At 44.8% G+C, this 27838-nt stretch overlaps 1 protein-coding gene across 1 annotated transcript; it reads right to left on the bottom strand.

Annotated features, from left to right (window-relative positions):
• Positions 1-381: 381 nt before the first annotated feature.
• On the bottom strand, positions 382-26777 carry map3k10 (mitogen-activated protein kinase kinase kinase 10). The gene is made up of 11 exons (XM_079272178.1): positions 25471-26777; positions 9939-10119; positions 8999-9147; positions 6887-7062; positions 6243-6489; positions 5024-5146; positions 4792-4930; positions 4058-4170; positions 3748-3977; positions 2615-3149; positions 382-2138 (listed from the first exon to the last, which is right to left on the bottom strand). The coding sequence occupies exons 1-11, from the start codon at positions 26477-26479 to the stop codon at positions 1744-1746; spliced, it is 3297 nt and encodes a 1098-aa protein (XP_079128304.1). The 5' UTR covers positions 26480-26777; the 3' UTR covers positions 382-1743.
• Between the last annotated feature and the right edge of the window lie 1061 nt (positions 26778-27838).

Raw genomic sequence — 27838 nt, 5'->3', positions numbered from 1 at the left:
CACTGCTGAGATGCTGTTGTGTGATGGATAGAATAGAAACACAGATGCAGCACTGACACTGAAGCATCTTTCTTTTTTTTATTCGTCCCTCATTCATCACGTTTCACACTTATTCCTCATTGGAACCAGAAATGTCACAGGTTGAGACAGGAGACAACATGGACGTTTCATAAGCAGGTTTTTTTTACTTGGTTTTTCCTGTTGTATTAACAAATATATACAGATATCCCAGGAAGAGCATCGTCATAACAACGAATCTTTTCCAATAATAACAATAAATTTAATAAATACTCAGTGTTCTTAACCACACGAGGAGAATGATATTTAGGCCCACTCTGACGGGATTGTCATCATCCCATACAAATAGTAACACAAACACGCATATTCACCCTTACACACACACACACACACACACACACACTCACTCACTTAGAGAAATTTGCACTGTCAAGTAAAATACCACCCGCGGCCAAGACAAACTTTTCGGTCACCGTGCGAAGATAAAAGTAGATTTGTCAGCCGTGAGTAGAGTCCAACTGGTCCACAGAGAGGCTGACCAGATGCACAGCATGGCTCCTAAAGTGCCACTGATGTTGAAGACAACCGGTCAGAGCAGAGCAGTTGAAATCAGGTAGCGTTATCCCTCAGTGTTCACTTATTGTGTGTCCATTCCAGTGGCGTGAGCGGGATCCACACAGAGTGCTACTGACTGCGAGTGAGGAATGTAAAGAGTGTAAAAGACAAACACATGAGATGATATTTTGAAGAAGTGCTGCACTTGTCTTTCAGCGAACCATTCACACGTAAAACAACATGCACTGAAGAAGCATTAGCACGCAAACAAATGAACCCATTTTGTTCTTCCACACATGTACAGTAATATCTACACATTCACGCAGAGAGAAACACACCTGGTCTGCCAAACCAATAGAAAAACGTTTTGCGAACAGGTTGGGATGGTGCCAGCACGGAGAAAATAATCTTTTTTTTTTTTTTTTTTTCTGTACAAGACAAGGATATAACCGGTCCACCAGTGCTGTGAGATGAAAGGCTTTTTCCTGTCTTGGTCTTTGAAGGGAGAGGACGATGACCCCCGTGCAGAGAGACGACACGTGAGGATGAAGGCAGAGTTTATGGAAAATGTTTGTGCTCCGGCAGAACAATTGGCGTGCAAAATAAGAACAAAGACACTCTCTATTAAGAATTTTAAACAGTCCGGCTCCTGTTTTTTTTTGTGTGAATGAAACACTCCTGAAACGTTTCAGGTGAAATGTGAATGAACATCATTTTTCTTTGGAGTGAGAGAAGCAAGCAGAAAGTGGGCAGCGACACAGACGGGCAAAAGCACGGGCAGACGAGTCGGAATGAAAAGATCGCAACGTGGCTTTTTAAGTACTTGACTGGCTTTTAGAGGTTGTGGGTGTCCTTGTCACGGGCACGAAGAAGCAGGGAGAGATGGCCTCCAAGGAGGGAGAGAAGTGTTGCGTAAAGGTAGGTGGGTGAGCACACTACAAGGCCTCTAGGACCCTCCGTGCCGTGCAGGTTAGAGAGCACTATCAGGGAAAGGCTTGCTGTTCTGGTTTCACACCTTATTAGGATACTAAAGGGACACATTAGCGGAATGGCTTCCAGTAGGTGCCTAAAACGGGACATGTGGTGGGATCTTTTTTGCAAACTTCAGTGAGTTTGCTTTGCTTGGCTCAGACATCAGAATGCAGAAAAGTAGACGTGGCTGTTTTTTCACTACGAGTACTGCTGTCTACACAGAGCGGCACGCTTCCGCTGTCCACACAGAGGGACAGTCTGGTCCGAACTCTGGCCCTCCACGTCCATGTCCATCAGGCTCGGTCGCGCGGTGCCGGCGCTGCTGTCCCCCGATCCGAGGGGGCTGTCGCAGCTGCTGCCCGGCGACGAGCTGAGGGTCCGGGAGAGGGAGCCCAGCTTCCAGGGGTCGGGTCTCATCCTGGTGGGCCGAGGCCGGGCGGCGAACTCCAGCGTCTTGGGTCTCTCAAGAGGGCTGATGAGGCAGTGAGGAACCGTGTCAGGGATCGGTGGAGCGGGGGCTTTACGGCGATGGGGGACCGGGAAGATGATGGAGGGGTCGGGCAGCCGGCGGACGTCCAGGGTGTCCTGTGTACCTGAGTAAGACAAGAAGAACGTAAAATAAATGTTTCATCATGAAAGTAACCTTAATATCGTTTGATTTTGGAAAGTCTTACAATAAACACAATAAAACAAGCGTTTCAGAGGTGTAGAGAAAATGTTGCTAAAAGTTCAGTCCAGAAAACTCTCTCCTCCAGCTTAAACAATCCAGGACGGCAGGGTTCCCCACAAGTCTTGAACGCACCAAAAGGGAAGAGATTTCAAAGCAGTCCCTGTACTCATCAGCAACAACACCATATGAGAGACTGTGTGTCTTTTATATTAGCTATTAAACGCTGCCATTGTGTCTAATTTGTTCCTGTTAAAGATATAATATTTCGAAAGAGACTTCCAGGTTAAATTAAACATAACAACAGTAAAATGTCGAAACAAATATTGGATGAACATTCAACTTTAATCATGTTTTCCTGTAGCATTGTAAAAGACATGTTCGACACTATTTGTCCCTTACCTTTTTTAGCAGTCATGCGTGGGGCCCCCGGTGGAGGAGGCATGGGCATGCTTCCATCTGACGGCGTCCTGTAGTGACCAAGAGTCTGAGCTCTGGGTCGTATCGCCCCGTCCGAAGGGGTCCGTCTGTGTCCTCTGTTCAGGGCCATCGCTGCAGACACGTGTGTGGGCGTGAGCGACTGGTTGGGCTCCTTCTTAAAGCTCTCCGCCCGCAGGTCCAAGAGCGGGTTGAGGGCGGGAGCCGGTGGCGCCGCCGGGGTTTTGAGCCCCGTCACCGGGGTCAGGGGGGAGGCGTCTGGGTCGGAGGGAAGGAGGGACTTGGTGGAGTTGCAGTCAGACAAAGAGGACAAAGAGAGGAGTGTCACAGAGGGAGACGGGTCCATGCAGGGGAGCGTGGAGTCGTGATGTCTGGAGAGGGACAGCGAGAGGTTTCGGCTGGGTGGAGAGGTGCTGCGACGGAAACGTCCCGTCCGCTGGAAGAGACCGTCCTTCTTCTTACGATGCTCCTCTCTGGGGTCCTGCTCATCCTTGAGCACCTGGTAACAACAATCAGGTCACATCAACAAGCTGTCGCACCATCGAGCTGCCGTCTTACTCAAAATGCATTCAGCTGAAAAACATCATGTTACTTTATTTCCCCACCTTGTCAAAAAGAAAACTACAGCAGCGATTACATCCGATCCAAAGCAATACTTTAATTCATCCTCTCGATGTACACTCTGTGACTTCTTTCGTAAGACCCTCGTCCGCTTTGACAACAGACGGAAAACCTCAAAACCTCAAAACCAATCAGGTGCTGGAAACCGTCCACGCGGACCTCGGCCCATGCTGACTCGACAGGACGGCACAGATCATTTGGCAGCTGGTGCATCCTGTTTTATGTCACTCCACAGGTGTTTTATTAGTTCAAGATGAGGAGACTGTGCGATCCTGAAACCACGCTTGGTATGCTTGCCTATTAATCTACTGATTATGTAACTAGAATAACACCGAGGTTGAAAATCACTGGAATTTTCCTTCAAGGTGTACCATAAAATAAATACTGACCTGCTAGTAGAGACCTGGTTGGTCTTCTGTTGAGGTTTTATAAGTGAAAAGATGTCTCATATGTTCCCTCTCTCTCTGTTTTCTCACCTGTAGTTTTCCCAGCTGCAGCAGGTCTTGTCCGAGAGCAACGGAGGCGAGCAGAGAGGCACAACCCAACAGTAGCATATCGCTCTTCTTCTTCCTCTGGCTGCAGCGACGGAGCGAGTCCTGGTAGCTCACCCCCGTCCCCAGGGACCCCGAGTCCTCCGCGGCCCCGTTACTGCTGATCTCTGAGGGCAGCAGGGACCCTGGTGACTCCTCAAACTCACAGCACTCCTCTGTCGAAGAGCGGAAATAAAAGAGGGGGTTAGGATGATTGATTCTCGTCACAAACTAACAATGAAAAGTAAAGACTCACCCATTTCATTGAGGCTGGAGAAGCCGGCGGTCATGGGCGCATGTTTGGGGGACTTGCCCAGATTTGGTGCGCTGGACGACCAAACTTTGGATCCGTCACCCAGTGATTTCAATCTGCAAACAGAAACCATGATGTCAACACAACGCCAACCTGAACGAACTTACAAAACATAAAACAACGTAACCAACCAAATCACCAGCAATATATTCAGATGAAAATATGAATTGAAATGTTTATGTCAGGTGAGGACAGCCATCATGCCCAACATAGATTTTTTTTTCTCCACCATATTTCCAGAGATAATTGCTCTTCTTCTGGCCGCTCCACACACAGTAACGACATATTGATCGAAAGCTTTCATTTCTCCGTGTTACGAGAAATAATCTGTCCAGAAACATATGAGAAAAGGCGGTTTCATCTCGTCTACGAGAACTGTAACAGAAACTGATCCCCGTCATCAAACTCTCGTCTCTGCATGTACATTGTGTTTCTCCTCCTTGTAGAAAACGCTGCTAACCCGCTGCAAATCGTCGCATCACCAAACTTGACTGTTACAGTAAAACAGCTACACGTGCTTATCGTGTCGTCATTTGCCGTGAATAATTTGTGAAACGTTTCCCAAAATAATCCTGTTTTAACACAAGTAGGTAAAGGTTTTGCACCCCATAAAGTCTTACTGGTGTCATCAGGTAGAACTCGTTCATCACTGACATGTAAACACATTGTGCACGTACTTTTCCTCCCCACCGACCCGCTCCTTCTGGAGGGTGGAGCTGGGTCCCCAGGTGCGTCCTTTCTTCTTGCTGGTCGACAGGTCCTCCTTCTTACACACAGCACTGCGACCCCACGTCTTACTGCCGTCGCTCGGCGTCACTGAAGGACAGTCGGATGTATCGTTACTCTCTCACCTTGGGTTCACTTTCTCTCACACAGGATGCTCCCTGACCTCCGTTTGCTTTCACTCACGTCTTATGGCTCTCAGCCGGGGCATGACCCCCGGGCTGGCGGGCGGGGTGGTGCTCTCGCTCCCCTGAGTCTTCCTCTTGTCCACACTGGGAGACGCCTGAACTGTGATCTTATGCTCAAAGCCTACAGGTGAGCGAGAAGAGGGGAGTTATCACATGAATCAGTTTTCACTTGGCAGACATGTCCTAACAGCGAGGTGCAGGCTACTATGAGCTCCGCTATAAGTCACACAGTGGCGTCCTGATCCTCACTTTCATCCCCTCAGTCTCCTGTCTTTCTACAGCCGATGCCCTGAGACTTTCCCACCTGTCCCAGTCACCTGACTCTCACGTCCACCAGCTCACCTGTCTCCACCTTCCCTCATCCCCGCTGCATTATAAATCCAGCCCTTTCCCACTCATTCCCTGTCGGATTGTCAGTATTATGCCTTTGCTTTCCAGCCATTTAGACTTAAACTTGTAATCCTAAACCTGGAACCAGGTTTATGAATCTCCACTTTGTCAGTAAATAGCTGAATTCTCCCTGTCTGCCTGGGCTGTAACATAGAATCGAATAGAATTTATACTATCTTGATCCCTTTAAGGGGGAAATGTTTCTCTGCATTTGACCCATCCCTGTATATAGGGAGCAGTGAGCTGCCAATGACAGGCGCCCGGGGAACATATACTGTGCCAACTAACACAAACACACGCTGAAACAAGTACATGAATCAATTGGCTGACAAACTGAAGGAATGTATAATTTTCCAATTTGTCGATTAATGTTTTAGTAATTAGTTTTTTAAGTAAAACTGTGAAGCTTTACAAAGTCCCGTTTTTCTAAAATGTTCTCTGATAAAATGGGGAAAATATCTCCAGTTTAAATTTTGAAGAAAGGATGACCGCACACTAAGCTACAATAATTAGCTTAGCATCTTGACCACACTTTCCTCAAAAACAAGTGTGTAATGTTGATATAATAACATAACATTGGCATCATTGGATCTGAGAGTGTGGTTTTCCTCTCTTCAAATGAAAGCAGATTGAAGTGAAGTTGACTTTGCAGTGTGTTCGTGTACATTCACTTATTATTGGTGGTTTTAGCTCTAAGAGCTGTATTTGTATTACACTTCCAACACGGAAAAAACAATGTTAACTGGGAGCTTTGCCAGTTTATTGCATTGCATTCATCAGATCAAAACAAACTGAGCAATCCGCTTGCAGTTTCCTCTTCCACCCACCAGAGGGCAGACTGATACAGTTGCTGTCTCGGCCCAGCTTCAGTAATCTGCTCTTCTTAAAATGTCCTTTTCGCTTCTTCACGCTGGGCTTCTCCTGGTACATCTGGTGGATGATGATGTTCAGCTCTCGCTCCACGATGTCGATCTCCCTCTCCGCCAGCTCCTGCTCCCTCCTCTTAAGCTGCTCCTCCTGCTCCCTCTGCTCCTCGGCTGCTCGAGCCAACGCCTCCTCCCAGGACCTCAGCTCCTGAGGAGAGAAGAGCAAGATGATGAAGAGGAGAGGAAAAGAGGATGAGAAGAGGAACGGTAGAAGGAGATGAGAAGAGGAGAGTATGAGCCTGAGAGGAAGAGGTTGTTAGCACAGCAGCACCTCCTCTAACACCTCTTTTGGCAAAAGGCTTGTTGCTAAGGTGATTGTAATTTTAGAGAAACACCTCAGACAGATTTGATAATCAGAGAGCGATGTGGTGAGATTCCTCCCACCCTTAATATAATATGTGACTTTCTGCTGAAGACACTCTTCTGTTTGAATGAATAAACTCGAATGAAACATGTAAACATCCTCAGATATACAGTATATTGTTTTAAAACTTACAATTCTCTAAAATTATACTTGACTCGATCTGCGTTGTCAGATGTCTCACCTTCTCTTTGGCCCTGAGCTCGTCAAACATCTGCTGGATCTCAAGCCTCCAGTCTTCTTGTAAGGAGTGAAAAGACTCCAGAGGCATCTGAAACATGGCCGACTGCTCGATGGCCTGCAGTCGGCTCAGGATGTTGGTGAAGGAGGGCCGGCTGCGGGGGTTTGGGCTCCAGCACTCTGAGGGGTTTAGAGACGAGAGGTCAAGTTATTACTGAGGTTAAAGTCGTGTAATATATGTATTATGATATGCAGTGGCTATATAATGTTGTACATTATATTCATTTGGCAGATGCTGTTTTAAAGTGATTAACAACAAGTATATTTAACCTCCTTATAAGCAAAAGATTTGTTTTGCCAAAAATGTGTTTTTATTTCTGAAACAACCGACTTTAGCGATGTTTTTAATCAATAAGGCAATATTTGAATCCTGGCTTTGAATCCTGTTACAATATCCAGAAAAATGATGCACACCAAGTTTTACAGCTAAAGGGAGTTTCAGCTGACACTCTTGCTTTCAGGATAAGGCTGGTGTTTTAATACGTTTTCTTTTTCACTGTCAACAAATCGCATGAAAACACCAAAACCATCAAACCATCAAATCGTCTTTCTGATTCCCCACCTGGTCTGTCACACTCCGCCCCAAAGCCCATTCGTTCAAACATGAATTGTTAAAAACATGGTCTCAAATATAAAGTTGAGTTAATTTCCGATAACACCTGCTCCAGTAAGTATTTAACAACATAAAGTACAGTGTGCATGTTCATGGTGGTGAAGCAACGTGTCACTCTGTGAGGCTCATCGATGTGCTTTTAACAACAATGAAGGAATAAGATAGATCTGGTTTGGGCGCCACAGACGATACTTAATATGATCAATTCATTGGTGGTTTTAGTCTTTTTGTGAGATTTATATACGATTAATAAAACATAGAATATCCCCCGACTTTTAGCTTCATCATCCTTGAATTTCTGGCAGTAGAGTCGGCAACGACAAGACAAGATGGGACAGCATATGGCAACCATCACGAGCCAAACTCTGACTGACTGCTGCAGAAACATGGTGCACACCTACAGTGATCAGCGCTGCCTCTCCAACACTAAACCACAGACATAACCATCCGCTGAAAGACACGAGTCAGGGGGGATCATCGTCAAAAGACCAAGCAGGGTGTTACGAACAGTTTCACCGCCTGAAAATATAGTTCACAGCAGGTAACATTTATGGAACAGGTCAAATACATCAGCATAAGGAGAGCGGGGATAAAAGTTGGAGGGAGAGGAGATGAAAGTGAGATGATGACAGGAGTAAACAGAGTGTAGGGAGCAGCGAGGGATGACAAAGGAGAGATTAACGGATGAACATGGATACGATGAAGCGCAGTGAGAGGCGGAATGAGGAGGAAAAGAGCTTTAGGAGCAGAGTGGGAGGAGAGGTTGGCTGACAGTTTGAAACAGCTCTTTTAAAAAACCTGTCCGGCAGCTTAACCATCTACATTCAAAAAACATTTAAAAAGTAGCGTGCATAGCTTGAATAAGCACATTAAGGCAGCAGGATATAAGGCAGGTGTGTTTAAAGAGAGATCACCTGAACTGTGAAACAAGAGCTGGTTAATACTCTCCCTTATTATTTGCAAGGTGAAAAGGAGAAATCCGGCCCAGGGGAGCAGGACTGCACGAGGATGTATAAAAAGCAACTTCATGAAACCGTTCAGACGGTCCTCGTCCATTTTAACTCTTCGTGTTCACCTCAGCTCCCAGATGTAGAATACTTTTATTTTTTATTTTTTAAAGCTGAAATCTCAAAAAGTGGAGTAAGGTCTCACCACTTTAAAGTCAGTGGGTGCAAACACCCGAGAGGCCTTTTTCAAAGTGACTTCCTGCATCATTGTGACATATTTAAGGTCATATTTGATGGCGTACTGTAAAATCCCAAAACATAAAGCTCCTGAGAGTTTGCTTGTCAACCATGAATGAATGGGACAAGAGAGACAAACGATCAAAACACAAACAACTGTCAAGCTCGTTCATCACTTTCTCAGCCAGGGCGGCAGTATTGACTCTGCATTCTTGGATATCATGATCCCTCAAAGTGCGCAGGAGGTCGGGCTGCTCACCTTCCAGCAGCTGAGCGAAGGGTTCAGGGCACGTTGAGGGGATGGGAAGAGTTAGCTTGTTCATGGCGACGCCGTAAGCGACCGCTAGTGCGTCTATCTCCCGGTAGGGAACCTCGCCGGTCAGCAGCTCCCACAGCAACACACCGAAACTGTGACGAGAGACACAAAAGGAAAATGTTTTGTTTTTATTCATGTCTACGTTTTAACGTCACAGCTGAAGCCAAAAACTATCCTTCTATCTCTTAACAGTGAACACAGAAAGCTTTCATCTGTTTCCAGTCACTGAACCTTGCACTATTTATTTTTAAATATTAAAAGCATTAAAAGAGACATATGGTACTTTTTACTCCATCAGAAATCCATCTGACAGCTGGAGTTATAAGTCATCTAACATATTACTAAAATATTTTAAATACAAAACAAATAATGAGCTTATAAATATGATGCACTGTTAAAGTTTAAAGAGCATTTCAAATGTGAAGAGTCTGTAAAACAGTAAAATGCTGCTTACACATTAATGCATCAGTAGTGTTAACTTAATATATAATATATTATATGTAACAGAGTAAATCACGGGGGATTATTTTAACTTTTGATACATTTACTACAGTTTGCTAATTATGCTCGCATAATTCTACTTCAGTGAAATTTTAACTATAATTGATTATTTTTAGATTTCAGTATTCTTAATTGTACTTAAGAAAAGGATCTAAATATTTCCTCGACCACTGATGCATACTGGTAGTTACATCTGACCTAACTGGACAGAATATTAGGTAAAATAATTCATCACAAAACTCTTCTGACCGGTAATTAACAAAAATAAAGACGAATATTCTTAATTCAAGCCTGATTCTTAACATACGTAATGTAAGACATATCCTGCTACGTTTGTCCCTGTATGAATCAGGACGGTGAGGCGCAGAGACGAGGGCGGTACCTCCACACGTCGCTGCTCTTGGAGAAGAGCGACACCTTGATGACCTCGGGGGCCATCCAGGCGTAAGTCCCCGCTGCGCTCATCTTGGTGGTCTGGTGCCACTCTCTGGCCAGACCGAAGTCTGTGATCTTCAGGGTTCTCCCTCCCAAGTCCTCCCGCTCCACCGGCTCCTGGATGAGGACTGAGGAAGAGGAGCAGACGAAAGATTTGTGTTAAAAGATGAAGTGTTGGAAAAAGTGAACACACACTTTAAGAGGGTCGGGAGGTTGTACTTCCTGGTTTGCCTTCTTGGAACGTGGATCATTGTGTGAACTGTTGCTGTGTACATGCTTTCTAATAAAAAAATATCTTTAAAAAAAGACAACAGTGTTGAGCACACATTATGTATCAGACAGCAACATACAAACAAAAACTGCTCCTGCTAAAAGCTCTCTGACAAGAGATCAAAATAAATATTTGTTTTCTTACTTCTTTATGATAGTAACTTGAATATTCTTCAGTTTAAGTCGAACAAAACAGACAGTTTGAAGACCTCCGCCTGGTCTTTGTAAAACTTGTTTTCTCCACTTATTTCTGACATTTTATGAACCAAGCAATAAATCGATTTATTGGAAAAAAGAATCAGTCGATAAAATTGTTAAACAAATGTCTATAATGAACAGGATAGACTGGTAAATCATCAATATATTCCAAACACAGTCTTATTGATTGAACTTAGTTCAAGCTGTTTTCCAACTACACTGTGTCACGTTCAAATACAAGATGTAAAAGCTGTGCAAGTTCAAAAACACAGTCGTGTTTACAGAGCAGGCGTGGTGCCAGTGTGCTAGCCAGGTTTCTGCTGGAGGGCACAAATTGTCCAGCAGTCATTTCAATGTACACAGCATCCTTGTCAATATTAGCATTTAACCTCATCTCTCTCTTCTATGTACGACTTCCTCCTTCATTTCCGTGTGAGAGCTTCCTATGGAAATATTTGGACTGTACATCGCAGGCACTGGGAGGCTCTCTCTCTCTCTCTCTCTCTCTCTTTTATCTACAGGCGTATGCAAAGGGTGGTGGAGAGAGTAACACACACACACACACACACACACACAGCGGCGTCTTTGTTTACACACACGCACACACAGACAGAACCTTTCACGTGATAAAGGTGCGTCTCTCTGTGCTCTGCTCTGTCCACAAGCTCGCTAGGAGACCAGTTTCAGTGATAAAGAATTGCTCTCCGACCCGTCTGTACATATTTCCATAGTCAGAGAGAAGTGTTCACATCCTTTACTTTAGTGAAAGTAGCAGAACCGCACTGTAAAATACTCTCATTACAAGTTAAAGTTCTGCATTTAATATTTCATTTGCAGGTCATAGAACGAACAATAAATAAATAAATAAATAAAATAAAATAATCAACAGATTCATCTGTAATTAAATTGTTAATTTCTTGCTGCCTTCTTTCTATTATGTTGGACTGAATGGGGTTTAATCGACTCAAATGCATAATATTTTATCAGGCGATCACATTTTTGGCATTTAAAATTGTATCTGCAAAATAACTAGTTCCTTAAAAATGTAGTGAGCTAGAAAAATAGATTAAATGGGATTTCTAAAGTGAAGAAGTACTTCAGAGATTGTCTCCATGTTGTCTTTTCTCTTCTGATACCGTCGTCTCTGTGAGGGACAGCTGTCTCCTCGGGGATAACTCTTTCTGTCTCTCTGGAGAACTAAAGATGGAGTCCAGTGAAACTCAGAAAGAACGATATGTTTGCATGGTTAGACGGGTGTGCACCGTTCCTGGTTTGTTTTGCGTGTATAAATATAGAGCACATCCATACGGGCAAAAGGACATCACGGCTTGTAGGTGGAGGGAGGGGAGAGCACAGAGACGAGAGGCTGACGAGGAAAGAAACTGAATGGAGGACTGTTTACAGAAACTGAACGTGTGAGCGAAGCAGCGCTCCCACCTGCTCTGCTCCTGATTTAGTTAAAACATCATCGTGTTACTTTCACACCTCGAGAACGTCTCCGTGCTGCTTCCTTAACGCCACCTGCGCATGCTCGTTCATTAATCCCGCCACAGGTTTTCACTGCCAACAGCGTTTCAGCCATATGTCGAAACACCAAAGATCAACATGTCTACATATTCGGCTGGAAGCACAGAAACCTGAAGGGCAGCGATACACAAATAACACCCGCATCGCAGCACATTCTGTCACAGCGAGGGGAGAGAAACAAGTCCTGGAGGATAGTGTGGCTTTTACACAATGCAATGCTGCTGGAAATGTCATCTCAAAATAGAGTAATGCACACGGGTGAGAAGAAAGACAGAAATACGGATGACAAGCTCCCTGGTTAGTACAAAGTCTTCCATCAACAAGCATTATGGGAAATATCACAGGCCATAATGTGCCGCTGATTAGTCACACTATAATATGTTTTATTTTACTGTTAATCAACAAGAATAACTGTTGCTTGACTGCACCTTATTGACATTGTCAAATGATTAACTTTTTGAAGCATTCAGTCGAAGACTTATTTTACATACAGAGAGCCTGTCCTCCAATGAGACCTTTCTCTGCAAAGCTGATATCAGTCAGACGTTATCTTATCAATGACCTGTGCTATGTTTGTAACCAACAAAGAGCTGCGAAATAAATGTAATCCAGCTGATTAACACGAGCCTGCCGCCGTGCTCGCAGCTCTGTGAGGCCGTGATGAAAACCAAAGAGTAAGACGGATAAACAACGAGGTCCAAAGTGTTTGTATCTGATCTTAAGCCTCTGTGGTGAAGTCAAATTAAAACTGGAGTAGTAGTAATGCTTTTATTCAATAGGTATTGTGGTTAGCATGCTAACATTTGCTGGAAATGTGACCTAATGGTGAGAACGTCAGGGGATCATCAAATGAATCACAAATCACCCCGTAGTCGTTGAGACGTTTCACTCCAAACCAAAGAGGTGGCCCTCGATGGATAGAGGGAGATCGATAGATCTTCAGTATCAAGTTAGCTGATAAAAAAGTGCAGTAAAGTGATCCTGTTCTAGTAGTTATGTCCATGACCCAGATCTAAAAGGGGTTCTACTCAGCAAAGATGATCAGATAATGTTTATACAAGGTCTGTGCGATGCCTCGTGAAGATAACCCATGAAGGACTGCCACACTGTGGGCATGCAGGTTGTCATTGAGTGCACACTTGGAGGAGTGCTATACTACTTGGCGGTTTAGGGCACACAGTGTGAATCTTTATTGCTGCAGTTATGTCATAGTATTATTGATCAGCTCTTACAAACACCTGCTGATTGTCAACTTTCAGCTCTCGTAGAGAGCAGCAGTTTCCTGCCCCGTATCTGATTAACTGTTGATTTAACCTTTGAACTGCCGCCACTCTCTCCTCTGTCCATGGACCCTGACCCCCAGCTCAGTGTAGAGAAAGAACTTGGAGCCGCTGTTCAAACACTGATGGAGGAGTAACCAGCGAGGCTTCGGCTCGACGAATGATCTCCAGAGTGGTTAGTCAGTGCAGCGAGGACAGGTGACACATTAGCCCTCTCAGGTATTTCCCCACAGAGGAATGCAGTAAAAGGTCTTCTGAGTGATGGTATTTCTGTCAGAGCCACTTACATCAAAGTTTACAACACCATAAACAAACATGTTTGGCATGTGGTTATAATCTGGAAACTCCCTACAGAACAGAACCTGGGAAACAAGGACACATTGCAGGTTATAGGATGGAGGATTTCATGCACGTTTTTGTAGCCAAAAGCTATGAATTTATGGTTGAGCTATAAAAAAAAAATGTTGGACTTTATTGTAACTGTTGAATAAAGTCATGAAACTGACCTTCCCTAATTTATTTTGCCATCTTTTGGCCTGTTCTTGTCTAAACCACAATGAATCCGCTTACAAAGACCTGTAAGTGCCAAATAAAAAGCAGATATCAGTATGAGAAGAAGATTTTGGGGACTCTTACTATCTTAGTCTTTCACTGAGGCAATCGAGGTGTTGGTCCTCTGCAGTTACAGGTGAAACACACTGTTTAAAAAAAACAAATCTAGCAAAAAAACTGAATTGAGTACAAACGTAAAAACTGCACTTACCGGTAGATTTGTTGGCAAAAATACAAATCAAATACCCCTCCCACCACATATTGAGACCAGTGCGTTCTGTATTGCTGCACTTGATCTGGTGAGATGTAAGCCACTGATGAGACTCAATGATTACAACTGTAAATAACCTTATGAGTGCTCATCAATTCATTCTTCAGAGTCACCATGAACAGAGACGGAAACACAAAGCTCGGCTGGTTCACTGTTGTTGTTTCGTGTTATTTTGGCTCAGTTCAGGCTGCTGTGTCATTAACTTGCTGTTATGGTAACAAGGGCAGAGGTCACAGACCGAGACTATGACGCTGGGAAAGAAGAGACGATAACCCTCATGCCCCTATGAGGACGCTTTGTTGTCTCTTTTCCCCTGTTGCGTAATGGTCTGTTTAAAGGGGCACTCCACTGAATTTACAAGTATACTTCCTGTGAAAACAGCTGTATACTGTATTCTGTTACTTTCTACAGTCTGAGAAAATAGCATTGAGGATGTCACCAGGGTTATCTGGGACTGGGTTTAGGACAACACATTGTTTAAACACAGTGTGACATACTGGTGGACATGCGTCTGAAAGATTTGGCAGTTTAAAAAGGTAAGGAGGGTCTAATGATGCATTATGGGAAGTATAGCATCCAGCGTTTTTGGAGTTTGGACCCACTAAGTAAAAGTCTCAAATTCTCTGTTGGGATGAGAGCAACAAAATACTCGAGGGTTAATGAAGTGGAGCCTTATGTCAAATCATCAAGGCTCAGTGTGTCAGGAATTAACTTCACCAAGACACGGGAAAAGAGTAGAACATCCGTCATGAAGACGATTTCTCTGAGTGTGCGAGAGCAGCTAGTAAAGTTTTTTGCAGACATTTCCCTTTTTCTGTTTCTAACCCATCCTTCTTCCTCTCTTCTGCAGAAACAGGTGTAGCTGCAGGGTGGAACAGCTGTTGCCGTGGGTGGCGCCAAGTCAGCGAATCAGGTCCTAACAAACCGACGGTGCATCAACACAGGTGGGATACGGGCCCGTGGGATGCTGAGCATGAAAAAAGTAACCTCCCCCTTCAACCATTTCAACTGTCGCTTCATCTTCACATCTCCCCCTTTCCCCAATTGTCATCCCCTCCCTCCCTCCCTCCACCGGTGCCCACTGTGTGACTGTCTGCTGGTGCAGCTGTCGCCAGCCTGGCTACCATCACAACACACCGGGGAGAAGAAATGGAAGAAGAGACGCAGGGAAAGCAAAAGAGTGGAGGGAGTCAAAAAACGGAGAGGTAGATTGTGTGTACATAATGTGGGAGGTGGTGGGAGTGGGAGATGAGGAGGCAAAGAGCATGGCGGTTTGAAGATGATGAATGGGGGAAGGGATACGGAGGATGAGAGGAGGAAGGAGGCAAGATAGGTACAAAAATGACAAGAGGGAAGAGCTGCAGAAATGAGGGCAAGAGAGGAGAGTGAAATATGGCAAAGAAGCAGCTGAAACGGGAGGAATAGTCGGGGCAGAAGAGTACGAAAAGGCAGGAAACAGAGAGTGAGATGGATGAGAAAGAGGAACAGGCACGACGAGAAAGAAATGAGCGGATGAAAAGATGCGGGCCGCTAGAGGTAAAGAGAGATGACTGGAGGGAGAGCTTTTGTCATTTTTCTGGCAGCACATACCAGATGTCTCTGTATCTCAATAGGTCTCTCCATTTTCCTCTGGCTTTCACACATCTCAGTTCTCAAACTATTTCAAGCCGAGGAAGACGTACAATTTCTAAAAGTCAAAATACAAGTCCAGTTTAAATGGTGTGAAAAATGTAAACGCAGAGGCATAGTCGATTTACAGCTTGAAAATAAAGCCGTCGTTTCTCAATCAAAACCGTTCAGTTTAGTTATCTGAAAGTTTGAAAATGTAACTGCTTCACTAAGACACATCAGAGACGGGTTTTAGAGCATTTAGAGCATATTTTAGAGCACATAAACAACACTCAATTAAGACTAACAACTGATGAGCACCAGAGAAAGACGTGCAGCGAATCCCTGGGTCTCTTCCCATTCCCCCATGCGTTGACATGGAGGCCGTAGTGAGTATGCTCCCATGTCATTGATACCCTGTTTGGCTCCACTTGTACCACCACAGGCCATCGGGGCTCTAATCCTGAGCCGCGCAGTGGCACAGTTTCACCCTGCAGCCATTCACTTTGTCTCCACACAAACACAGCTGCCAGATTCGTGTGACCAGGCAGCCTCTCTCTCAGAAGAGACTGAGGTATTAAATGAGGCGGCTTTCTCTTGGCTCTTTTTGCCTGGAGAGTGTGTGTGTGTGTGTGTGTGTGTGTGTGTGTGTGTGTGTGTGGTAAGAAAAAATGTGTCTAGTGGAATTGGAATTTTTATAGAGATTTAAGCTTCTTTTTTTTTCTACTCGTGACAATCTTTTACTTTTGTGGCTTCTTTAGTTTGACGAATTTCACAGAGCCATACTGCTTTTGTGTGCAACAACTGCAAAATATTAATATAAATCCACTCTTCAAACTCAAGGCTGAATCTAACGACGTCCAACTTTACAGAGGGCAAAAGAGGAAACAGGGTGCTTCTCCTCTGATACAATTTTAGTTGGGTGCAAAAATGTAACTACAATTTTGTTTCCCCAAAGACAAACTCATGTCTTAATCACTTTTGATGAATTAGTTACAACTAATTGACAAAACAAACACATTCAAGTCTGTTTCTATTCTTCCCAAAACTGCTTCATTTAACATTCCAGTGCAAATCCAACTATTGCAACTATTAATTTATAGTGTTAAAAGATCTCTCACTAAAGAACAACTTAACAAGTCAGTACAAGTCCAAAGTCAAAGTCCCCATCTCTGCCCGACGCACAGTTTTTCACTTTTTTAAAGATGAGTGGGACTGAAATGAAAGAAAATCCTGTTTGAAGAAGGCTATTCTCTGAAGTGAAAAACTGAAAAGTCACTGGCTGCACAAGTTTTAATTGATAAGAGCAATAACACATGGCTAAAAGGAGCAGTGTTGTCTACTGCATGTCATTTGAATCAATTTAACATAGATGTGCTTGGACCATGAGCTCTCAGCTCAAGTGTACAACATGACGACGTCTCTCCATAGTGAACATAAATAAAACACGACATTAGTATTGATGCTATAGATTCCAAACACGTCCGGCTGAAGTGTCCTCTACTTGACTCCACTATGAAAGTGGGTGAAGGACTTTCGGCTCGGGGGACACCCAGCGCCCTCTCTGCTTGGCCCGACTCCCCACTCTCCGTGCCAACCAAACAACAATGACCCTCTAAGAGCAGAGTTCACCGCCACCGAACATACAACAGCCCAGGAGGTGCCAATGTGAGTGTGAATGTGTGACATTACTGTGTTTGTCGCTTTGTCTGCTGAAATGTACAGCTTCGCCCCCGTGTAGTGGTGAGAAGCACAAAGTCATACTGTGCTTATATTCAGGAGTGTTATTCTGCAGAAACCCAGTTGATAGCTTAAGTTAAAGAAAAAGAGAGACAGAAATGTATCGTCTCCGTTGCACTAGCTGAGTGGTTACACTTTGCCATCATGACTTCAATTTCAGACGACCTCTCGTGCCGGTGCTTCTCAGACGCTCCGTCTGACTGAAGAGCTGGGGGGAATTAGAGTTGATGATGAGGAAAGGCGCTGCCTGTGACGTTCAGCGTCGGTGTTTACCGCACTACTGTTTACCTGTCTCCTGACTCAGAGTGAAATTAAATACATTTTGGGCCCGTTTTGCAGACAGCAATTTAAAAACCCTAGAAGCTATAAGATCCTCCGGCCTTCTGTCTGCTTATGCAAATACACTGCAATTATATAATCAGTGTGTGCGCAACAGTGTGTGCGCGCTTGTGTGTAGTTGACGAACCAGAGTGTGACAAATTCTTTACGGACATTTGAACAGTGATCACAAGCAGCAAATCAAACCACAGTACATATGTTGCAAACATCAATGTGGTGTGTTTGTGATTAAAACAGTCACTCAGCTGCATTATGCAGTTCATAGTGTACAACAACGCACTACAGGAGGATGTGTAAATGTGTGTTCGTAGGCTTGGCTGGTCCACAGTGAGCCTGAGCTGCACTGCAGTAAAAGAGAGCAGCGGGGAGTCTTCACTGTTAACTGGCTTCAAATCAACTTTTTATTGAGCAGTGGAGAAAACGATGTGTGTCGCTGTGTGTGTGTGTGTGTGTGTGTGTGCATGCTTGTGTATTCGTTTGCAGCCATCATGCAGCCATTGACTGGGTGTCACTGGTTGGTTGAGTTGTGGTCACTGTAGCTCTCCCTGTGTCTCTCAGTCACTGAGACAGACTGAAACTCAGCAGTGTTCCCGTCTGACAGATACAAACATCTGTTAGCAGCGTGGCCGAGTTCACATTGTGCCAGAGAACAGAAAACAGTCCAAAGTCCTTCCAACAGTCCTGATAGCCATCAACCTGCGTCTTCAGTCCACTACTAATGAGAAGAAGTAAAATCAACTCTTCCACAATGTGAATCATGTCTCGTGGCAGCATTGCATTCTGGTCTGATGACGCTGCTGTCGGCCTCTGGTTTTCTCCCTGTTGCTTTCAGAATAACACTGCAAGTCTAAAATGAAATGTCCTGACGCACATTTGATGTCTGAGGTTGTTGAAAGCTCTACTCCATTGGAGCTGCAGTCGTGATGCTGAATCTCAACACATGACAATAGATGTCTAGTCTGAATGGATATTGCCAAAAAAACAAGGAAACAAACATTACTGCTCTGTGTTTTTTGGTGAATTTTCTGCCTCGAGGTAGCCTACAGGCACACTAGCAGTGCTTTAAGCTAAAAGCCAATGTCAGTAGCCTATGCTAACATTGTGATGGTTAGACATTCCTTCAGCACTGTAGGCTACTCGTGACTATGAGGATTACCACAGTCATTAGGATCCATCCTCTGGGGATCATTAATATAGCTCCACCAAATTCAAAGCAATCCATTTAATTATTGTTGGGATATTTCAGTCTGGTATCACTGGACCCAATGAAAATGCATAGGGTCAAAAATATTTATTCAAACAGCAAAGCCCAGAAATCAGTACATGATTTGTAAAGACTGCTTGTCATTATAAATAATTTGTTTTAGAAGTCAGATTATTTCCTATTTTCCTGGTGTTCATATGTTTGCAGATATAAAATGTGCCTTTGACTTGAACTTGTGTGCATTGATGTTGATATAATGAGGCCTGCAGTGCAGACGGACACAGATAGTGGCAAACTGCAGTCTACAGTCCATCACGGATGTTAGCCTTAATCTCTAGCCCGCTCACTGAGAGCAATAAGAATGGTTTGACCTCCTCTCAAACTGGCCCTATACTTCTCCCTACTCCTGCCTTCATTTCTCCCTCCCCCATCCATTTCTCTATTCCCTTTCCCAACCGAGCCTCCAGGCATTTCTCCACAGCCACTGCATTTTTTTACCCATCCTGCCTTGCTTCTATCCATCTCTCCGCTCTGTCATTCATGGCCTACAGTCGCCCCTCGCTGCCTCGATCTCCCCCCCCCCTCCCCCCTCCATCCCCTCTGCAGTGACTCCTGTCATTGTGAGTCCTGTTCTCTCGCTGTGTCTTGGGCTGCTGTGTGAGAATGGGGCCATTGTTGCAGCGTGTACGTGTATATGCGTACATGCGTGTGGTAGTAGGAGTGAGAGTTCTCTGCCCTAGCGCCAGCATCTCCCGCTGTCCGACCTCCACACGTACTCCACTGCACACGCACTAAGCTCGCAGACATTCCCACAGAAATTCGAAACGCAGTCTGCCGTGTTATCATTCTGTCCAAGAGCCTAAATTCCACCAGTGAGCATGTTGCCCTCACGTTTCAAAACACTTCAAATGTGGAGCAATTTACAACTTTCAGGGTCAACGGCAACGTCGGTGTGCTTGCTGCGATGGATGCTGAAGCAGCGTGGAAGATCCGGGTCATTTTATCAACCCTGTTTGGCTTCATGTTCCACTGAGCTACTTTTCCAAGAATTTAAAGATGTCCCGCCTCCAACGTTGTTATCCAGCATTCAAACAGCATTTTTTTTCAAGTGGCAGGTCAGATGTGTTGGCCATATCACGAAAGGGTTCATCTTAGCAAGCTAACGTTTGGTTTGTTAAGTTGGTTCAATGAGCTACATAACAAGCTGGCAGTTTGTTGCAGGTTGTGAATATTTAATGAAGCATAATCTCTACATTAGAGCTTGTGTTGTACGAGCCATGATCTCTTGATGCTCAACATAGCTCCAGGTTGCTATCACTGAAACTGATTTTGCTGAAAAGGGATTTTATAGGGTAAGTGCAGTATAATGCAGCAATGTCCCCCAACCACCATATCTGAACTAACCTACACCCTTAATCACTAGGAGCCATATCCATGCGCATCATTCCTCAAGTCCACGCCCATGAAATACTTCCACACTTTAGTCTAGAAGATACCGGCTTCTTCCTCTCTATTTTGTCGCGTTGCTCGCTCACACTCCGGTTAGTCACAGTCTCGGCCTCCACCGCTCTGTCTCTCTGTGGGATTATCAGCCGGCACTGGCCTCCAGTCTAATCCTTTCCTCAACAGACTCACTCTGATATTCACACACGCACGCACGCAGGCTTTTCTATGACGGCAAGTATTTGCCATATCTCGCCTCGCTAACCTGTTAACTAGCAATTACAGTGTGCGCTGTTGTTCATGTCATGGTAGCTGGTTTGAAATCAAAATGAAAAGAAAAACAAACGATCTGTTCAATTAATTTGTCTTTTCTTGCTTTGTAATAGCCAACTCAATGAGCAAACAGCACAGGCGCCTACTTGACAAGTCTGCTTGGAGACACGGGTTTCCCATCATTCAGATGATTGTTGACTGTGTAAACATGGCGTCCATTTGAAGCTACAGCGGTCAAAACAGCAGCCGATGTCAACCGCGCTGGGTCTTTATAGAGTGTGTCTCTTGGCCTCTGCATTCACAGTTAAACATCACAGAAGCTTCATCTGGGACCATGCCATTACAATTACAATTCACATTTGTTTTAAGGAGAGTTGGATTACGAGACATCTTATCTAACAGGAGTTCGAAGAGAAAGACAAATATTAGCTGTATGTGTGTTCACAAGTGTTCAAACTATATGACATTTGCTGTACGTAAGAGCAGCCTGCAGGGACAGATATGAGCTGGCCTCCTGTGTCTTACTGAGACAGGTGATCAGCTCACCTGTATTGTCTTCCCTGCAGCTGACTCAAAGCCTCTAGAGAGCTCTATATAAAGTGTCAGTCACGAAGGGCCGACTGTAAAAAGGAACCGTGACTCAGTCTAATATCCTGGCGGTGGTAATGAAGCAGATCAACTCAAGGTCCTCTTACTCACTTGTTCTGGAGCTTTTGACTGTTTCACACAGTATTCATCAGCAGATACTGTTTCAGATCATCTCTACGACTTCTCATCCACATTGCATCAAATGTCAATTCAAAGGTGGTCTCTGGTAATATATCTGTGTTTGATTTTGCTGTCGCTATACCACTTTATTAATATACAATAGTTAGATCTTTTCAACTGTGGCCTAAAGTCTTCTACAAAAAGTATCTAAATTCAAACTTGTTGAGGTGAGTAAGTGACAACAGACAGTAGGAAAAACATACAGTTGCAATATATTTGACCAAATACAATACTAGTTATAATACAGATTACAATCAGTGCTTTTGGAATATATATATATACACACATATATACACACACACACCACTATATACCACTGGCAGGATATGAGACATATAATTATATATATATAATTATTGCATATAAGGTGGTTACGTATGTTTACCTCACTTACTTTTGGTTCATAAAACTATCCTAAATTATTATAATTATTATGTAGCCATGCAATTACGAACAAAATAACATTAGTTATATTAAGATATTATTGTCAAAATCAATATCTCGTCTCATATGGTTCTGAACTGATGAGTTGAAATGATTATCGACGAACTTAATCTTAAACCTTTCTCGTTTTACAAGCAAATATTTCTAAACATAAACTGGTTCCAGCTCCTCAAATGTGATTAGTTACTCTTTTTCTTACCGTGATATTAAACTGAATATATTTTGGTTTTGAACAGTTGGTCAGACAACAAAATGATATTTGAATGTGTCAAATTTGGGAGTTGTCGGCATTTTAAAGACCATACAATTAATGTCAAGAAAACAAACAATTGATGAAAGTTGCAGCCTTGTCTCACACTCTCATGTCTATATTGATCAAGAGCACTCTGGATCTTTCCATTGTTTCTACTTTAACCCCACGTGTCAAGCCAGTGAAAGAGGACTGGCGCCGGATGCTTTGAGAGACTGGAGGCTGATCCAGGATCAGAGTGACAGGTAAGGCGTGACCACGGGGGCCATGACCTGCCAACCCACAAACATGCTGTGACATCACTCGAAGGAGGTCACGGTAATCAGATGATGCCCGTCACACAGACTCACTCACCACTGTGGGCCTTAACAACAACACTACAATTAACTCTCACACCAGCAGGAGGGCACGCCTTAAAAAAATATTTAACTTGCCTGTGATGAAATTAGATGAAAGCATGCGAGTGAGCCAAAAATACAAAAACAATCCCTGTGTTGTAAAATGTTAGCAAAGCTTCAAACACACAGCGTCTATGAGCAGTGTCACGTTTTGCCTTGATGAATTCTTCTGAGGGAGAATGAAGATCGAGTCGTTATCTTACTGTAAGACTGTGTTTTTACTGAGCGCAGAAGCCGGCCGATGGAAGGCAGAGGAGAGGCTCGGGGGCCTGAGCTGCTCTGTAACCGCAGCGATGCCAAGCGGTCGGCGGCTTGAAGAGGACACCTGAGACCAGCGCACCTGGACAATGAGCTGAGGTGTAACCCAAAACTGAGATGAACCGCTGTTTATCCCCCGCGCTCTCCTTCTCTTGTTCTTTCCCATCAGTCGCCGCTCTCGCAACATACATCTCCGTTCTCTCTGGTCCTCGAGCTCATTTTCCCTCCACAACCTGATCTATTCCACCCTGTTATTCTCCCGACCTTTTCACTCTCTCTCTCTGTCTCCCTCTCTCTCTCTCTGTCACTTTCTTTCCATGCTTCACCCTTCTGGGCATCGGCAGGCTAATGCAACCATCCCTCAGTACATGGGTGTGAGTCACAGTCGAATCGCATACTTAACGATTAGCACCCACACATTTTCAGTCATCAATCGGGGTGGAAAACAGCTTCCGAGCCCTTCGTGAGACATTCCTGCACTTGTTCAGTTGCTATTTTCACACAGACAATACTCTAAATCGGGGGACTGACATTTTGTGCAGCATCTGACAGCGGCTAGCAGCTGTATGACTCAGTGGCACAGAAGCAGTGCCCATGTCACCATGGAAAGGCAGCGTTATGGCGTTGTTGCCAAGGCTCTGCTGTCTAATACGCAACTGATCCCCCCATCATGTAATACGCAACTGATCCCCCCCATCATGTAATACGCAACTGATCCCCCCATCATGTTACTGTTACTGAGCCACACAGGGAGGAGGGCGACATGGAAGCAGGGAGTGCATGTTTAAGAGTGAGACTCAAGAAGGCCGAGTGAAGGATTGAAGATTCGGAAACATTTGGGAAGATGAAGCAGCGAGCGTGTTTAAGCTTCACTCACTTTCTGCCTGTCTCCCTCTTTAAAAGGCCTTTAGTCAGCATCCCGCACACAACACCCGTATTTGTACACGCCCTCCCCATCACTCATGTCACTTGAGATAAACACACGCAGTCTGACCTCCACGTATACACACACACACACACACACACACACACACACACACACACACACACAGAATGCACTTAGATGCTCGCTGTGTTGTGTCTTTGATGCACCAACAATTGCAACTGCGTCTTTAAACAGCAAGTAGCACAAAGGACCAAAAATAGCCCAGTGAGTTGCAGAGCAGAACTGCTCTCCTTGAGGAGGAGAGGAGAGAGGAGGAGGATGAGGAGCGGGAGGAGGTGCAGAGAGAGATGACAGGGAAAAGATGGCAGAAGGAGACCAGCTCTCCAGGACTCAGGCCTTCCTGCTGGGTTCAATTTAACTTCCTCATCCAGCGTAGGCTCACCAGAAAAAAATCATCTGTATGTTAATATTCAATGACAACACCTGATAATCATCTGTAAAGTCAAGAAATGATTACGAGAAGGCGGAATGACTGTTTGTACATTTGTAAATGTCCACTTATATTTGTCCCGGTGGATTTAATAAAGGCCAATCAAATTAACTATATTACACGTCAATGTAAGTTTTAGAAGTGGGACAATTGGTCAATACAACATATCACCTTATCCTCTTTCTCAGTGGTTCATTTGTTACTTGTATAAGGTATTTCATATTTTTCACACTAATTTTACTTTTTGTACGGACGAAACAAATGAGTTGAAACGTGTTGATTAGTGAGCTTTAGAGGTGCAGGTCATTGGAGTACCTTTGGACAGAACCAAGCTGTTTCCCTCTGTTTCTGTTGTCTTTGTGCTAAGCTAAGCTAACTGCCTCCTGGCTATAGCTTCATATTTACCATATAGACATGAAAGTGGTATCGATCTTCATATCTCGAATCGAGAATAAGCGTATTTCTCAAAATGTCAAACTATTCCTGGAGTCTTGCAACACATTACGTATCAACAAAATAATCTCACAAGGATGGAGAGAGGGAACTACAGGACACCTTCTCCTCACTGAAGTGATACCTACAAGCCAAGCTGGTCTCCCAACAGATGCATTGCTACTATGGGCAACATGTGATGACATTATCCTAAAATTGCCTCCTTCTGTCAATATCACTTTTACACAAACAAAATACTGTTGTTCATCTCATGTGTTAAGAACAGATGAACAGGGGAAAATACATAAATCCCTTTATGAAGTTATAATATTAGACACAGCTTTCAGTTCAACGCATCATAAGTCAGCAGCTCAAACTGCAACATAACCTTAAAGTTGAATCAACACCTCTTTAAACCTGTTTCAACGAAAACTGAACATTATAACCTTCATAAAGGTATAATATATTACAGGACTGTTGCATTAGTTTTAGCTCGGTGTGTTCACAGAGGAGCTGTGCTTTGTGTATTTGTTGTACCTGGTGTTGAGCCTCTCAGCTGTGAGTTAGATGAGACATACAGCAGGTGAGCTTTAGGTTCATTACGGACCCTGGAAATTACACTGTGACAAAGAATATCTTAGTCTACTGAGTGTAAATATTCTAGTGCCTTTGGCCACATTTTGGTCATACGATAGCAGGATTATGCTTTTCAACCTGTAAAAAACACCTGTTATAACATTTTAGGTCACATGATAATGGCTGAAACATCTCCATGACAACCGAGCAAACTCCATCCACTGATGAAGAGTCTCTCTGATGATAAGCCTCACTTGTTTTGCAGTACTTACTATTGCTGGACTTGAGGTCTCTGTGGATGATGGATACGAATGCCTGGTTGTGCAGGTACTCCATCCCTGTGGCGACCTGGACCGCCCAGTTCACCAGAACCCTCGGGGGAACCTTCTTTCCAGAGAGCGCTCGGTTCAGAGCCCCGCCTCTGGCGTACTCCATCACCAAGCACAGGTTGGGCTCCCGCAGGCAGACGCCACGCAGAGATATTATGTTGGGGTGCCGGAGTATCCAGAACAGCCTGGCCTCCTGCCGCACGCTCTCTGCTGTGGCACTAATATCCTCATCGGGGTCTTGCCTGGCGGCCTTTACTGCTACTTCCTCTCCCCGCCATACTCCTTTGTACACCTTCCCAAACCCACCGGCTCCAATCACCTCATCCAGGTGCAGTTCTGTGAAGTCTATTTCCAAGGGGCACTCACCCACCCCGCCTGCCACCAGCCCTCCTGCGGTCAGCTGCTGGTAGTTGGCGGCATCCCCCCTTGTGACGTAGTTACATGGAAAGATACCCACCTTGTCCTGGATCTTGCCTGTCCACCAACCCTCGTCCCCAGACACTTTGGAGTCTTTGGAGAGAACCTCAAGGAGATCCCCGCGCCGCAGGGTTAACTCCTCATCTGCTGTGGCCTCATAGTCGAACACTGCCGTCCAGAAGGCGTTGGGGTTGTTGGCGCCACAGCGGTGACCAGGGTGCGAGTCTGGGGAGCCAGACGAAGAGATGGTGGAGGAGTTCCAGCTGCTGCCATTCTCCACCTGCACTGCCGGGGCAGGGCACATCGGCGGAGGCGGGGTCATATTCTGGGCGATGGAGGAGGAGGAGGAAGAGGTAGTAGATGAGGGGGGCCCGGGCGGGATTGGGCAAGGGGGAGGCGGTGAGCAGCAGCCCCCACAGCTGGTGCAGGACAGGGGGGCTGCTGTGCCGCTCGCTCTGCCATATGGGTTCATGGCAGCCTGACTGCTGTTTGACGCTGTAGGCCTGCCCTCGGTCAACTCAAGCACAAAATCCATACATGGCCCATTGACAGAGACGAGACGTCCTCCACCAGCAGTGGGGGGGTGAAGGGATCAGAGGATCAGAGAGCTGCAACTGCTCTCCCCCACCACCACATCTCGCCGTTGAAACTGTGCCAAATCCTGTCACCGGTTGCTGCTGTGCTGTTGCTAGGCAGTGTGTAAGTAACATGTATTCCCAAAGGCAAGTTCACTCAGGGACAATGTACATCAGGTCAAACAATGACACTCCACGAGTTTAACCTCCCCAAACCTAATTCATTGTTTCCACTGTTGTTTCTTTTGGAAAGCTGCCACAGGCTCACACAGGAGACCTAAGAGCTAAGAAACGGCAGGTCTGATGAAATCCTTCAGAAAGATGCCTTCAGTCGGATTCCTGATCACTGGGTGGATTCCGGTCTCTCAATTGCTGCCTTTATTAATTAATAAAACAGTTACATACTTGTTATAAGTGTCCCACAATTGCTGTTACAATTAAGCAGAGTTCATCCAGACTAAACCGAGACCGACTCTGGGTTCATGAATTATACTTTTGAATAATTTGCCCTGATAAACACACAACCTCTTCTGAATTGAATATTGAGAATATACCTGAATTGAGGACAGGTGTTTTGACTCTGGGGGCCACAGAGACACGAAGAAAAACACAACTGAATAATCGTAGTATGGAATATGGACTATTTAGGCTGCCAGTAAAGACATCAGTCTGTGTTTGAGCTGAGAGAAATCCTCTGAGCAAGCGTCCTGGTTATTCCTCATGCAGCCCGGTGTAGATGCACCTCCCCCGCCAGCCATCACCGTGAACACGGGCTGTTTTCTCTTTCACGCTGCATTTTGAAATATCCGCGGTCCAGGCTGAATCCTACATGAGCCGGTTCAACGTCCATGAATAGCCTTTGTCACAAAGAGCCCGTCCATTTTAAGACAGCGGGGGAATTACAGAAACAAGCCGGCGGCATGTGTTCAACACAGAGCTGTGAAGTGGCAGCACAACAAACCGGCCTCCGTCTCCGTGCAGCGGCCTGGTTCAGTCGCCTCTGCTGGGCTACATTTGAGATGGAGACGAGTCCTCGGTGAGAAAAGAAACTCTTCTTCACTGGAGACGACAGTACAAGGATGCCAGCGTGTATGTCCTGTTGCCCCAAGAGCACGCATGGCAGTTACGGATCGTCAATCGATAGGTTTAAATGTCCACGACTTCTTTAGGAATGACAGAAGCCATCACACGGCGGCAGCAAGGTGGAGAATAATGTCAACGATGGTTTGCATGGTGGCATTGCAGCATTAGCCTACAGGAGGCTCCATGATTCCCTTATAGATTGACCGAACCCCCATCTTAATAATAATAATATAGCA

The sequence above is a fragment of the Melanostigma gelatinosum genome (genome assembly GCF_949748355.1).
Source record: "Melanostigma gelatinosum genome assembly, chromosome: 7".
In the NCBI taxonomy this organism is placed as follows: Eukaryota; Metazoa; Chordata; class Actinopteri; order Perciformes; family Zoarcidae; genus Melanostigma; species Melanostigma gelatinosum.
The sequence above is the reverse complement of the archived record's forward strand: the minus strand, read 5'-3'. Positions and strand labels throughout refer to the sequence as shown.